Source organism: Bos taurus, chromosome 22 (assembly GCF_002263795.3).
Source record: "Bos taurus isolate L1 Dominette 01449 registration number 42190680 breed Hereford chromosome 22, ARS-UCD2.0, whole genome shotgun sequence".
Classification (NCBI taxonomy): Eukaryota; Metazoa; Chordata; class Mammalia; order Artiodactyla; family Bovidae; genus Bos; species Bos taurus.
In genome coordinates this window covers 45004177-45020210 of record NC_037349.1, presented here as the reverse complement: position 1 = coordinate 45020210, position 16034 = coordinate 45004177, and the positions used below count along the sequence as shown (strand labels likewise).

At 36.0% G+C, this 16034-nt stretch overlaps 1 protein-coding gene across 7 annotated transcripts in view; it reads right to left on the bottom strand.

The window, feature by feature from the left end:
* The window catches only part of ERC2 (ELKS/RAB6-interacting/CAST family member 2), a 980761-nt gene that overhangs the window by 499926 nt on the left and 464801 nt on the right, over positions 1-16034 (bottom strand). For all 7 annotated transcript variants that reach the window (XM_024982903.2, XM_024982905.2, XM_059879783.1 and 4 more), the window contains one exon: positions 3821-4014. In XM_024982903.2, the coding sequence (XP_024838671.1) occupies positions 3821-4014 (194 nt within the window). The remainder of the gene's footprint in view (positions 1-3820; positions 4015-16034) is intronic.

Below are 16034 nucleotides of genomic sequence, written 5' to 3'. Positions count from 1 at the left end.
GGGAAAAATAACAGTCTGTTTCTCAACCTTAGATAAGGTACTTTTAGGCATCTAACATAATTTCTCATTGTCCAAATGTCTGGTAGCATTAGTCCTGATTCAGATAATTAAATGCTATCTTGTTTTCTATTCTGATGTTATGTTTTAGGAGTAAAAATCTCCTGTGAGACCCGCTCTCCTCTTCACAGTGGGGAGGGATGTGATCGAGGGCTCAATTTGGGCATTCCTTGCCCTCTAGACAAATACTGACAAAGCCCCTAACATATTTAAGATAATTACATCAAAGGTCGCCTGACTGATTCGTTCCCATGGTGAGATGCCAGAAATCCTGTGGCAGCAAGCTTTGTTTGACAGACTCTGCCTCTCTCTTTCCCCTAAGGCACTAAAGGATTAATTTTAACTCTAAATAAAACACTTAGAGACCTTGATGGGCAATGACACAGGAAGACTACATATTTCATTGCCTCTAATGAATTAGCTACTCGATTGTGCACATACAAGATACCTATCATTGGTGATCACATAAAGACTTTGGCCTGATTTGGACCAACTCTCAGGGACTACTCAAAGTCCCCCAGCTACATTGTGTCACTGCCCCCAGAGCAGCCTGCAGTCCAAGGCAGAAACTCCTACTGAGCCATCAGCATCAAGTCCAAGAGTTTATGCACAGAAGGGCACATGGGGACCACACTGGAGCAATATGCACTTTGAAAAGCAGAATCTTTAATGACTGTGAAAAACATCATTCATGTGGAATTTCAGAGGTAAATGCATCCATATAAGTACCAGGCATGTGCTATTTAGAAGGTTTTATCAGGGAGAAAGTAAAAAAAAAAAAACAAAAACTAGAATATTAGCAGAAAAGAAAGCAAACACAAATTGCCCTCTGAGAAAGAAGTAGGCCAGTGTCAGTGTCATTTGAGTTATTCTTAACCCCATACCTTGCGTTGCACATGACTGAAGTTCTGGAGTATTTTAGAACACAAGCTGCTTTTTTAAAAAGGTCTGTTTGCTCTGGTAGGTCACATTACAGACCAGAGACCACAGATTTATTTCAAGTTCAATTTCTTGGTTTTCAAAATCACAAACTTAATTGCAAACACTCCTCTATGACTCCAAAATGGAGATATATGTCACATTGCTAAGTAATCTTTAGTTCCCAACATTACGAGGTATGAATTTTGTAGTTTAAGCCAGCAAATAGAGATACTGCTCAATTTGAAAAGGACTATCTGACAACTCGAGGAAGATGCCTTGGTCAGAATACACATGTAACCGAGCAGATAATGCGTCAGAAAGGCAGGCCAAGGCTGAGCTCTCCTTTTCCCAAGAAACTTCCCCTCTTGGTCTCCACCCCCCACCTCCTTCTGGGTCTGGGCTCAGACATTTCCCAGACTATGCTCTGCTTCTGGACGTGAGACATAGGCAGGCAGAGAACTGGGACGGAGTCAAGTCCCACCACACGTTTTATGAATTACAGTGCCTGGGAGGCATCAGATTTAAGGAGAGGCAAAGGCAGAGATAAAGAAAATGTGCAGAAAGTACATAAAGATAAATGCCTGTAAAATCACTGTTGTTTTAATACATTCCATATTGAGGAAATAAAAACGTGAATATTCTTGATGATTTAATGGCAATAACGTCCAGCTAAGTAAGACCTGTTTGTCCAACTAGACAATTATGTTATTTTATGCAAATATTTATAGTAGCTGATCCTGATTTTCAATTACAGTTCTGAAGGGCTGGTTTAGTGTAGAAAAATGCCTTCAAAATGTGGGGCACATCACTTTCTCTCCTGAAAGGTAGTAAAGATGAAGCAGATGTCCACGGGCCAACAGCCATGCCTCTCGGCCAGCTATGTGACTGCTGAGCGCTACTGGACTAGCTTCTTCCTTCTGGCCCATTCTTGGATGGGACTGTTCTCAGTCGCTCATCTGTCAGACCTGGGTTCAAATCCTGACTTTGACTGTTATAAACTCCACAACCTTGAGGAAGTCACTTAATCCATAAAATGCTTTCTCATCTATAAAGTAATGACAATGAGACTTCCTGTGTTGTGGGCAGGATTAAATGTTACATAGTATTTGCAGGTCAAGTGCCTAGTACAGTAACTGGTACACTGTGAGCATAAAAATATATATCATCTATTATGATTATAATTACTATTAGTAATATTATCTAGGGCATCTTCTCTATGGCTTACTTCTCAGAGAAGTGGACTAGGAGTCAGGAAACCTACATTACACTTTTCTCTTTTTCTGACCACAGGACAAATCTTTCATTCAACCTTTCAAAGTCTCAATTTTCTCAGCAATAAGAAAGACATGATCATAACGTCCCTGTAATTTCAAAGTATCTTTTTGAGAAAAAAATTTGGTCCTAAAATATAGTTCCAAAATAGACATGTAGATACATCTAAATTAATAGTATTTTTAATAATCAGTAGGCTGGCAGAATGAATACTTGTGCACTTTGAAATTCAAATGAGACCCTTAAGGATTTTAATTTGTACTCTTACCAGAAAGGAAGTCTTGATGTAATTTCTAAAATGGGTCATGCTAACAAAAATCAGATTACCATCAAACTAATGCTAAGATTTTTAAATGAAATATGTTTTGGAGTTTGGGTACATTACACATTAACTTTTAAAATGTTGAAATTTTATCAAGAATCAACCCATCCATTTAATCCAGAGCTAGATAATATTGAGAATCTGTTTTAGCATTCAGGTGTTCATAAGGATATAACCGCCTCACCCTACACCAGGACTTGGTACCTGCAAAATGTGATACATTTTAATAGGTTGTTAGAGATTTACTTCTGAGAAGATTCAAAGTCATACAGATGGCATGAAGCAGAAGCAAAACCTGAACCCGGGTCTTTCTGTCACTAAAGATCACGATCTGTCTAAATACAAGGTCATAGAGAGCTATTCTGCGTATGCCTTGAGGTCCTTTAGGGCCTCACGAGTGTCTTGATCAGAGCTGGCAAACATTCACTGATTTATTCAAAATCTGCTGACCTCTTCCATATGGACTGAATCTAGGAAAGACAAATTCTGCCTTACTGCTGAACCAATGAGCAATCCTCAGAAGTAATGGAGTTACATAAGATTATTCAGAAATTCTTTCCTTACATGAAATATAGGAAAAAGCATTGATAGAAAGCTTAAATTTAGAGTACTATACATAAATACAATAGATTTATCTGAAAATCTAATTACTCTGGAACCCTGATATAATCCTCTTTGTTTTTAGACATAATTTGCTATCAACTCAGCCTGCCTTAGACTTTATTTAAACATATTTATTTACCAAATGGCATAAGGTCCTCTTAAAAGATAAGTTCCAAGATGAATTTGCTGTGGTGTGCTAAAAGATATCCAAAGGAAATGAGCTCCTTTTCATTTCCCCTGTCTTGAAAGAACTCCCAACTATATTCTTCCATATTCTATGCTTAAACCTAAATGACAAATGCTTGTTTTTGATAAGAAAAAACCGAGGTTTCAGGTAGTCACAGCTTCAGTCTCTTACACACTTTGCTGACCCAAAGGCTAGATTATGGATATCACTCAAGAAAGTTGATAATTATTTTTGCAAACACCGAAGAAGTATATAAGCCCTCAAAAGATAACCCAACCAACTTCTGAGTCTCTCACAGAAACACAACATTATCCCTACAAGCTATGTTCCTTATAAGTAATCTGTTTCTTCCTTGAAATATGAATGTACATTCCAAATTTACCACACCCTGAGATGGACAACTAAGCAGCTAATGTTCACTCTCTGTTGACAATTTACAACATGACTGCAAAGTTTACCTCTCAAGTTCTGCAATTTTCTTGTCCTTGTCATTCTTTTCGTTCTCCACCTCCTTGAGGATCTCCAGCAACCGGTCAACTTCTGCTTGGGCTTTGCCACACTCATCACGGTAGTAAGATGCCTCTTTGTCAAGCTGTTTCATTCGGTCTGCAAATTCTGGGTTCATCCTTGAGTCATCTTCAATATTATGAGCCTTCAACATTATATTTTTAAAGAATGTAGTTAAGATAACAATTTAGAACAGTAGACAATACAGTCACCAATGGCCCAGAAATTAACTTTGGAAAAAAAAATTATCAAGAATTATGGGTATACTGTCAGTTAAAAGGCAAAATAGAAAAATCATAAATTTCAGCTATTTTTTAAAAATCTTGATTTTTTAAGGTGGGTTTCTTTTACTGTTGTTATTTTGTTTCATTAAATGATGCTACTTTTTGCTTTGCTTTTTTTTTCCCTTACAAGAAATGGGGGCTTGGTGGAGGTAGAGACAATAATATGCTTATTTCTGGTGTTTTGGCAAGGAACTAAGACAGTTCAACTCCTCACAGTCAAGCAAGTGATTCATACCAACAGCTTCCTTTTCCAATACAGAGAAATTGAGATAAAGCAATATTAAATTATTTCTCCAAGAATCATCAAGGGCATGTGTAAAGCCAGGTAACATATAAGAGACTGGATGACTGATCATTGAACATTTCATTCCACTGAGAAATTTCAGCAGAAGATGCAGAATGAAAGAAAGGCTTGAAAATGCAGAAGGCCTTTCCAGCTAACAGTCATACCCATACATTCTTGTTCTTTTGATTAAATTAACCTGAACCGGGAGGCGGATGAGCTCGTTCATGAACAAGCACACAGACAAGAATCCGCAAACACATGCATGAGAGGGGTAATGGTGAAGGGCAGCTTTACACACGAGAACAGACACAGGCAACAACACGGTAACAATACTGCAGAATAATTTGCAGCCAAAGTATTTGTGGCTTTGTGTGTGTGTGACAGTGTGTTACGGCTTTTTTCTTTTTTTCCCAAAATAAACTTTTGGCTGAAATATTCCCAGACAGATGAAAATAACACTGCACTGCAATGTTTTGCCTACCCCTTGTTTCCCATTATTCCTAATTGACTTCTTCAAAGAGCAGGCAGGGAAAAAACAAGTAGTTTAACAACAGTGCACATTCAACACAGAAAGTTCAGAGAGGTCATATTTGTATATATCTCCAAAATCCATGTGTGAAATAATAAAATATTAACAATTTATTAGGACTTAAATTGCCCTGCTGTCTTCCAGGTAAAACAGATGTCCATTGGATTTTTATACACTTAAAAAAAATTTTTTTTCAGGGAAAAAACAAGGCAAGCAAGCTACAACTACTGTGGGGTCAAATGAATCATGCATGGTTAGAAAAATTAAGACTAATAGTACTGTTAGAAGGTTGACAGTCTTTGCAATGATTTAGTAGAAAAAAATCCAAAAATTAGTATAAAGAAAAATAAGTTTCTTATTTATGAAAAAAAATAATTATTTTAAGGATATTTTTGCATGTAACATATTATTTAAGCATGAGGATAGATGGGGAATAATTTGCTTTCATGTTCTTTAGTCTAAGATTTACTTATTCACAAACTCAACTATGCAAAAGGACTTGGAAAAAATGTATCAATTCAACACAGTGTCAGGCAGCTTTTTATCCACATTTCTCAGAAAACATTAATTTTTAATTATTTAGTATGTACACGGAGTTTCATTAAAATAGAATACAATAGAACTAGTGAGTTTTTCCATTATAATTAAAATAATTTGAAAGAGAACCCTGAGCTAACATGCCTTTAGGAGTTTATTCATCTAATAACTTTATTTTCAATTAAGATGAATATCAAAATCTGTTCATCTCTTATCAAAAATGTAGATACTCATTTTTAAAACAAAATACTTCTATTTGTGATACTAATCAACTCATTACTCTTGTAACAGAAAAGCATTTAAAATGCACAGTTTTTAGATTATAAGAGAAAGAAAACAATCATTTTATGTTAATTCTCTTCTCCTTTAGACTCTCATACCATTACTCTATGGCAGCTAAAAACCTTTTCATGGCAGTTTTCTCACACTACTCAACCAGTGACATTCAAAAAAGAATGAACCAAGTAATGACCAGCTATGAGCACTCAAATGAATAAATGTTTTAATAGCTTCTTTCTGATGAGTGAAAATTCCTTTCACAACTCAGATTTGAAGATTCACAATAAACTAGCAGTTAGTTGCTGTGGTTTATTTTGGTTGTTTTTATTCCTAAGATAATTATTATCATGAGTTTTAACAGAGGGGTACAGGATTTCTAGTTGTAAGACCTAGATTCTAAATCTGGCTTTGTGTCTTATGACTATGGACAAATAAATAAGCCTTTCTAAGGACAGTGAAAACTAGAAAATGACAAACATGGGGAAGGTATTGTTCATTTGGGGTTTTACTGTGATTATTATTTCATAATATGTATCCCATCAGTGGGGCTTGCTGTACAGCTAAGTTGATGTTTGTTTTTCATAGACAAGATACTACATGCACCTTAGAGAAGCCTCCCTACTAAGTTTTCAGAAAAAGCAGTGTGCTCGTGATAGGCATGTGAGCACATTCCTTAATTTAGCCGCTTGAAGAGAAGATGATAAACCCAAGCAAGTTTTCAGCATGGGGTGAAATTAGACAGATTGCTAGTCTTTAAACCTAGCAAGTGAGTGTGGTTAAGGGACTTGTGGAACATTTCAAGATAAAGATGACCTAGGAAAAAACAATCCTGAATCTCCACTTGTTGATGTCATGTGATGCCACATCTAGGTCATGTTATTAAAATAAAGACCACAGCCAAGTTTACAGCTAGCCTGCTGTCTGTTAGGAATTAGTAGGTGCTAACGATTCTTTCTTTTTTTTTTTTTAATTTTATTTTATTTTTAAACTTTACATAATTGTATTAGTTTTGCCAAATATCAAAATGAATCCGCCACAGACAACCTGAAGAATACTTTTGAATTAAATATATCTATTTATCTCCATATCAATATCTACTGATTTCTGGGCAAAAGAGATTATGTCAAAGCACATTTGACATGGGTGCCGGAATTCTTGACAAGGTTATTAAACAAAGCTGTGGATAGATGTGATTTTTAAAATATTTAAGTCAATAGAAAGCTGTAAGAAAGAGTCATATAGAGATGAAGGGTGACAGCTGATTTGGGGTATTCACTAGGGTCCTTGTGACGACCCAAGAGAAGACAGATTCACATGACTAGAGACTGGCAAGTCCTGATCCATCCTAAGCAGTGGAGGCAGAAGTCTTCCATAGAATTTAACCAGCTGTACTCAGCACGAATCACAACTTTGCAGAGGATGGGCTGAAACTGTTAACTAGTATAGCATGAGTGTCTTATACTGTGATATATATACAGGGCAGGGGGGATTAAAAAAAAACATGAGGAAATTGAGTTTATAAAGTCAATGCTTGTCCAAAATTATAAGGCCAGAGCCTCCTCTTTAAAAAGAGAGAAGGAAGCATTTTCTTTGCCTTTAGGCAGTACTCCTGCCTTTTCAAATTAAAACATGGGTTTTTAAATCTGGACAGGAAGCTTCTGATGGGGGTCAAAAGTAGGTAAGATATTTGGGCTTAATGTACTTTAGGCACTGCAAAAACATAATACATTTGAATAAATCATTACCTGGACAAATTCCTACCATGGCATTCTGACCCATTCAAGGTTTAGAATGAAAATAAACAGTAAGTACTTTTTCTTATGAATCTGTTGGTTTTAAATTAGTTCCCCCAAAAGGTCAGGAAGCAATTGTCAATTCCTTTCATCTAAGACACAGCTTCATTCACTAGTCAGGAATCTAGCTCTTAAAAAATGCAGATTGCTGTGGATTTTCTTTTAATGGTTTCAGAACATATTATCATAAATACAATTAAGCACATTATCACTTTCAAAGACATACAACTGTCATTAAAACCAAAGGAATACTGGTGAGCATTTTTTGTCCTAATTAGAGATTTACCTTTTTCCAATTAAACAGGTCAGTTTAAAAAGCAAATCCAGGTATCTGATTCTGCTTCAAAATATCTCTGGTAACTTTTAGAGCAACTTTTAAGCATTTTATAGAAACAGAAAATTGAGAAAAGAACATTTCAAAAATGTCTGTATTACAAATTAGGTAAGTAAAATTTGAGGGTCCCCCAATTCTGTTTTTTCCATTTCCGTATGTAAGGACCCTCAAATTTTTCCATATGTAAGGAAATTTGTCACAAATGGGAACAATCAAAACAAAGTTTGGACCCTCACAGATGTGGGCAAGCTTGGGATTTTGATATGAACTGGTTTTAAAAGTCTGAATCAAGCACAAAAGAGAAATTTGGTCATGACTCAGGAGGAGTATATAACAATACCTAGTGGTTATTTTAATGAAATAATTTAGAACTATTTCAGTAAATAAGGCAAAATTTCAGATTAATACTATATCCAAATCAAAATTAAAAGCAAACATGCCTAAAATGATACCAGGATTGAGAGTACCAATATGAAAAAACACAAGTTTATTAACACTACTCTTGTGAAAGTTAGCCACTGATTATTTTCAATAAAATGTTAGTTCATCATTCCAAGTGCCTAGAAAGGAAAGTATTAACTTTAGTCCAGAAGCCTGCTGTGAAACTAGGCAGGGGATAGTCAATGATAATGTTAAATAACTTTCTCTCTTTGAGAAGGGTCTTAACAATTTTAATAAAAAATCGTTTTTCTCCAACAAATGATTAGTCATGACTATGAAGTATAAGCAGAACACTAACTAACGAATCTGAGGACTCTTCTTTCATGCTGCTTATTGTTTTAGCAATAATTTGTTAAATTTATGCACTGTTACTCTATTACAGATCTTTAGGGGTTTAGTGTCTATTAACAACACTTTCAGAGAAGGCAATGGCACCCCACTCCAGTACTGTAGCCAGGAAAATCCCATGGATGGAGGAGTCTGGTAGGCTGCAGTCCATGGGGTCGCTAAGAGTCAGGCACGACTAAGCAACTTCACTTTCCCTTTCCACTTCCATGCACTGGAGAAGGAAATGGCAACCCACTCCAGTGTTCTTGTCTGGAGAATCCCATGGACGGAGAAGCCTGGTAGGCTGCAGTCCATGGGGTCGCACAGAGTCGGACACGACTGAAGCGACTTGGCAGCAGCAGCAACAACACTTTCATATCTTAAGAAAAGAACAAGGTATATAAACTACTCTAAGCGTTATATTTTATTTCAGTCTTCTAAAGGAAGTTCCAATTGTCACATAATTTTCAGTTATGAACAAAATATTACTTTTTAGAAAAGAGTTTTTATGGTGATTATAGAAATCTAAAATATTGTAAAATTTAAATTTTATTTTAAATCTAATTAATTAATACCAAATATAATAGCTGAGTAAAAAAATACACCTGGAAACTAATAATGATGTATCTTTGTGCTTAGGAAATTATGTGCTTAGGAAACTTAGTGCTAAAGGAAATTATTCTTGCACAATTCCAGCTAACTATATCTAGAATATTCAAATTTTGCATATTATAACAACTGTTTCAAAAAGAAAATTCTTATCATAGATGAAATAAATTAGTTATTTATAATAAACATAAATAAAAGTTCAAAATAATTTTCTTAAGTTACCCTTGTACAAAAGAAAAAGAATCAATTTATGCTTAATACTTTTTAAGACCTTTCACACAAATATATATTAATACAATACCTTTTAACTAAGGAATTTCCTAAAATTAACATAGAAAAATAAGTAATTATCTGGATGGTATGATTTAAAACTCTAATTTCAAATCTTAAGTGTTATTTTGAAAATAATTTGAGTTCTCTCAGTACTGAAAACCTAGATTAAATGTGAGGCATCTGTGTTTGTGTGTATATATGTGTTAGTACATGCTACATGCATGCTCCAAATTCTCTCTTAAATAGCTGTAACTTTACATTGTGTCAGAGAAGCTAGTGTATGTGTGAATCAAATAGTTTTCAGCTACTGGCTTTAAAAAAAATCTTAAGAAGAAGCCACTGTTCCTACACAAGGACTGTGAAAGCATTTATAATGTAGGCTATCATGTCTCTGAGATTACATAGTCTTACAATGAAATAAAAATGACGAAGAACTCACTGAATATTAACAAAAAAATTTTTCCCTTGTATTGGAAAATGGTCTTTTTCTTGTGAGCCCTTATGTAAAATACGAGCCCTAGAAAGAAGAATTCTCACTCACTATTTGATACTCCCTAGGGTTGCATAGAAATAGAGGAAAACAACAGAATGGGAAAGACTAGAGATCTCTTTAAGAAAATTAGAGATACCAAGGGAACATTTCATGCAAAGAAGGGCTCGATAAAGGACAGAAATGGTATAGACCTAACAGAAGCAGAAGATATTAAGAACAGGTGGCAAGAATACACAGAAGAACTGTACAAAAAAGATCTTCACGACCAAGATAATCATGATGGTGTGATCACTCACCTAGAGCCAGACATCGTGGAATGTGAAGTCAAGTGGGCCTTAGAAAGCATCACTATGAACAAAGCTAGTGGAGGTGATGGAATTCCAGTTGAGCTATTTCAAATCCTGAAAGATGATGTTGTGAGCTTCACTCAGTATGCCAGCAAATCTGGAAAACTCAGCCGTGGCCAAGGACTGGAAAAGGTCAGTTTTCATTCTAATCCCAAAGAAAGCCAATGCCAAAGAATTCTCAAATTACCGCACGATAGCTAGTAAAGTCATGCTCAAAATTCTCCAAGCCAGGCTTTAGCAATACGTGAACCGTGAACTTCCAGATGTTCAAGCTGGCTTTAGAAAAGGCAGAGGAACCAGAGATCAAATTTCCAACATCCGCTGGATCATCAAAAAAGCAAGAGAGTTCCAGAAAAACATCTATTTCTGCTTTATTGACTATGCCAAAGCCTATGACTGTGTGGATCACAATAAACTGTGGAAAATTCTTTAAGAGATGGGAATACCAGACCACCTGACCTGCCTCTTGAGAAATTTGTATGCAGGTCAGGAAACAACAGTTAGAACTGGACATGGAACAACAGACTGGTTCCAAATAGGAAAAGGAGTACATCAAGGCTGTATATTGTCACCCTGCTTATTTAACTTATATGCAGAGTACATCATGAGAAACACTGGGCTGGAAGAAACACAAGCTGGAATCAAGATTGCCGGGAGAAATATCAATAACTTCAGATATGCAGATGACACCACCCTTATGGCAGAAAGTGAAGAGGAACTAAAAAGCCTCTTGATGAGAGTGAAAGAGGAGAGTGAAAAACTTGGCTTCAAGCTCAACATTCAGAAAACGAAGATCATGGCCTCTGGTCCCATCACTTCAGGGCAAATAGATGGGGAAACAGTGGAAACAGTGTCAGACTTTATTTTGGGGGGCTCCAAAATCACTGCAGATGGTGACTGCAGCCATGAAATTAAAAGACGCTTGTTCCTGGAAGAAAAATTGTGACCAACCTAGATAGCATATTGAAAAGCATAGACATTACTTTGCCAACAAAGGTCCATCTAGTCAAGGCTATGGTTTTTCCAGTGGTCATGTATGGATGTGAGAGTTGGACTGTGAAGAAAGCTGAGCACCGAAGAACTGGTGCTTTTGAACTGTGGTGTTGAAGTAGACTCTTGAGAGTCCTTTGGACTGCAAGGAGATCCAAACAGTCCATTCTAAAGGAGATCATCCCTGGGTGTTTTTTGGAAGGAATGATGCTAAAGCTGAAACTCCAGTACTTTGGCCACGTCATGCGAAGAGTTGACTCATTGGAAAAGACTCTGATGCTGGGAGGGATTGGGGGCAGGAAGAAAAGGGAACGACAGAGGATGAGATGGCTGGATGGCATCACTGACTTGATGGACATGAGTTTGAGTGAACTCTGGGTGTTGGTGATGGACAGCGAGGCCTGGCGTGCTGTGAGTCATGGGGTCACAAAGAGTCGGACATGACTTAGTGACTGAACTGAACCAAACTGAAAGATGAATTTGCAGAAGAGTTGGGATTTCAAAGGATATGATCATGCAGCGGATACTCATACGTGTAGAAACATTAGAAGGGTCTCAAATGTGTCTTGGCCGCTAGCACGGTTACCCCCAGTACCTCCAAATCTGACATTTGCCCTGCAGCAATGTGGATATAAATGAAGCACTAAATTTAGGACTCAGCAGGTATAAATATTTATTAAAAATTCATAAGAGACTTCTGGCTATGATCCCTGAGCACAATAACCATTAGGGCTACAGCAAAGAAGGTTTGCAGACTGATGAGAAAAATGATATTACTTGTCTCAAATCAAGTACTAAAGGAAGCAAAGAACTCAACTGCAGAGAAATGGCACAGTGTTTATAATGACAAGACAAAACTCATTCAATAGTAGAGACTGGTAGTTAAGCTACACAAAGGTTATTATTATAAGAAGTAATAGGGATATATAGGCAACGTTTAGACTCCTAGGAAATGACATTAGACTATCACTTAACAAAATGGAGTGACAAAAGTTAAAAGTTTCTAAAAGTAGAAAGTTTATTTCTACTCTAAGAAACAAATGCTCCCAGGAAGACATCAAAGCTTAATTCTTATTTTTTCTGCTTTAGTTTACACCAGTGGACATAGGACTGACTATAAAATAATCTTGTTTAACAAAAACAAGTTATAGTTCACCAAATTGTGCAGGGTGGCCATGTTTAAAATAAATAAGAATAAAATAAATTTCTTAGGTACCAACAACTGGTTAGAAAACAAAAGGAGAAACACACCACTCATAACAGTAATTTACAAATTATATACATAGAAATGCCTTAGGCTACCCATAAAAAGAAATATCACAGACATGTAATAGGAAAATGAAAAATCTTAACTATAAAAGATAAGTGAAATAGATAAAAGCTGTATCAAGTTCATAAATTGGAAGAAAAAACATTGGAACAATATCATTCTAAAATTATTTTGGATGTTGAATAATAATCAAGTTAAAATGAACAGTTGTGCTATTAAATTAGCAAGGCGATCCTACAGTTTACCTGGAATGATGGAAAATTAAAGGTTAAGAACATTAAAAAAAAAAGTGAATAAAAAGCAGAAAGTAGTAGGATAGAATTTGTTTCACTAGATGTTTAAAAATATTATAAAGCCATGATAAATAAAATTCTGATCCCACAAGCAATGGAACCTCACCACTCAACATGAAGCAAAACAATCTAAAGATAGATGCAGTTAAATGGATATAAAAAGTAACATTTAAAAAACCTAATAAAGGTGAATATTAATGAAATTCAAGGATGACTTCTAAGCACAAGGCAATGAAGAAATCCTAAAGGGAAATACAGGTCAAGAACATAAAAATAGTTCTCTGTAGAAAAAAATTAAAGTAAATAAAATCTTGCCATAAATCTGAGAAAGCCTCCATATAAAGCACAAAATAACTCATACAAGCCAATGAGCAAAACAAAAAACTCAAAAACAAGTGCTTAAATCACTTAAAATTATTTACAGAAGAAAACTACAAACAGCTAATAAATGAATTAAAAACTTCAACCACACTAGTAATTAATGATAGCAAAGTTAAAGTGAGAAAAATATTCCACCATGCATGTGTCAAAGTTATGTAAAATGATAGTTTTTTTGTGTGTTGGTCTAGATGTGACAGAATGCCTTTGTTCAGAGCTGGAAGAGCCATGTGACATACCAGGCACTACTCAGAGTTTTTAAAAGTCCTTAGCCCCTCATTTTACTCTACTAAAAAAATATAAATGTTGGGAAATTAACATGGAAAGATGCTCTTTGGACTATTATTTATACTGGCAAAGAAAAAAAAATAGAAGAAAGAAATGATTAACATTTGGAGAATGAGCACATAGAGTAGAATACTGTTACAACCATTAAAATGGTGTTTTGGAAGAATATATGAGAAAATTTTGATGATATGTAAGAAATACAGGATATAAAAGTCAATAAAAGCTTTGACAATTTGGTGAAAATAAAGAGTATTAGACAAGAAAAAGAAAAGAATGGAGCTAAGGAGAAAAGGAAGAAAAAAGGAAAAAAGGGGAACAAGGAAGGAAAAGGCAGGGAAAGGAGAGAGAGGAAAGAAAGAAGGAAAAAGACAGAAAAGGAGACAGGAGATGAAAGAATACTGACAGTCAGTCAAAAGATGTCTGGGTGGGGAACAACCTAGATGTTCCTAGTTATTTTCTGCGCAGTAAGATGTCTTATTACTTTGATTTTCTGCTATATCCATCCATATTTTGGCAAACTCTTCACTGTGTCCCTAACCTTATTTTTATAACTGGAAAAAAGACAATTTAAAAAAAAATTCATAAAGGATAGAAAATTCATCATGTTGCATACCTATCAGTCTAAAAAACAAACTGAACCCTTAGAATATCTGCAGACAAGAGGAGCTAAAATATTGAACTATACACTATGGAAACGGAGAAGGCAATGGCACCCCACTCCAGCGCTCTTGCCTGGAAAATCCCATGGACGGAGGAGCCTGGTGGGCTGCAGTCCATGGGGTCGCTAAGAGTCAGACACGACTGAGCGACTTCACTTTCACTTTTCACTTTCATACATTGGAGAAGGAAATGGCAACCCACTCCAGTGTTCTTGCCTGGAGAATCCCAGGGACAGGGGAGCCTGGTGGGCTTCCGTCTATGGGGTCGCACAGAGTTGGACACTGAAGCAACTTAGCAGCAGCAGCAGTAGCACACTATAGAAAACAGTATAAAGGTTTCTCAAAAAACTAAAAGCAGTTGTCATATTATCGAGCAATCCCTCTCCTGGCCATATATTCAGGCAAGACTATAATTCAAAAAGCTACATGTACCCCTATGTTCACAGCGGCACTATTCACAATAGCCAAATATGGAAACAACCTAAATGCCCATCCACAGATGAATGGGTAAAGAAGATGTGACACAAACATACAACGGACTACTACTCAGCCATAGAAAGAATGAAATAATGCCATTTTCAGCACCATGGATGGACCTAGAGATTATCACACTAAGTGAAGTAAATCAGAAAGAGAAGGACAAATACCATGTGATATCACTTACATGTGGAATATAAAGTATGACGCAAGTGAACTTATCTACAAACCAGAAGGGGGGAAAGAGGGAGGGAGGGATGGATTGTGAGTTTGGAATGAGCAGATGCAAACTATTACATATAGAATGAATAAACAAGATCCTCCTGTATAGCACAGGGAACTAGCTTCAATATCCTGTGATAAACCATAATGGAAAAGACAATGGAAAATAATATATATGTATAACTGAATCACGTTACTATTAGAGCAGAAATTAACACAGCATTGTAAATCTCGTATACTTCAGTAAAATACATTTTTAAAAAGAATAACAACCTATATTAATTGGCTATATTAATAATTGGCTATATTCCCAGTGTGTCCAAACAATGGGTTAGCTTAGTTAACTCAGGGAGAAAAAATTAGTCCATGACTTTTGACTTGGTCACCTAAAGGACTGAAAAGTTTGCCTTTGCATCCTAAAGACCCATCACTGGGTTAGAGTAAGGGCAAAATCCAGTAAGTACCATGTCATCGCTATTTCTGGAAATGGTCTACAGGTTAACAGAACTGTTTCTATGGGCCCTACATATCCTGACATGGATGGTGAATTCCTATCAGAATTTAGGTAAATCAGAGCTGCTGCAGCAACAAAGCCCTCCCCACTTGCCCTCCATACACCCCAAAACCTGATATACTTTGTTTTTTTCCTGTCCTTAACTAGTAAGTGTGATACAATTTCAGTGTGATTACTTTACATCTCTTTAAAATGATCTAAAGAAAACACATACTTTCTTCAGGGTTAATGTTCAAGCATGAAGATATCCCAGTTTTAAATCTGTCTTCACATCTCCACTCACTTGAGCCTGCTTATTAATATGTCCATTCAAATATTAAGAGAAAGGAAATTTGGATTATTTTTGTTCCTCTGCTAAAAATCATATGTGGATACAGAGGCTAATAAAGATGCTCCAATGAGGCTTGAAGAATTCTGTTTCCTAAAACAAAATTTGTTTCCAAGGATGAAGGGTGGAGGCTGAATCTGAATAAACACACCCAAGCATCTTGTGTATCATGCTATATACAACTAGGAGCAGTGACTTAACAAAAAGTTCTTGG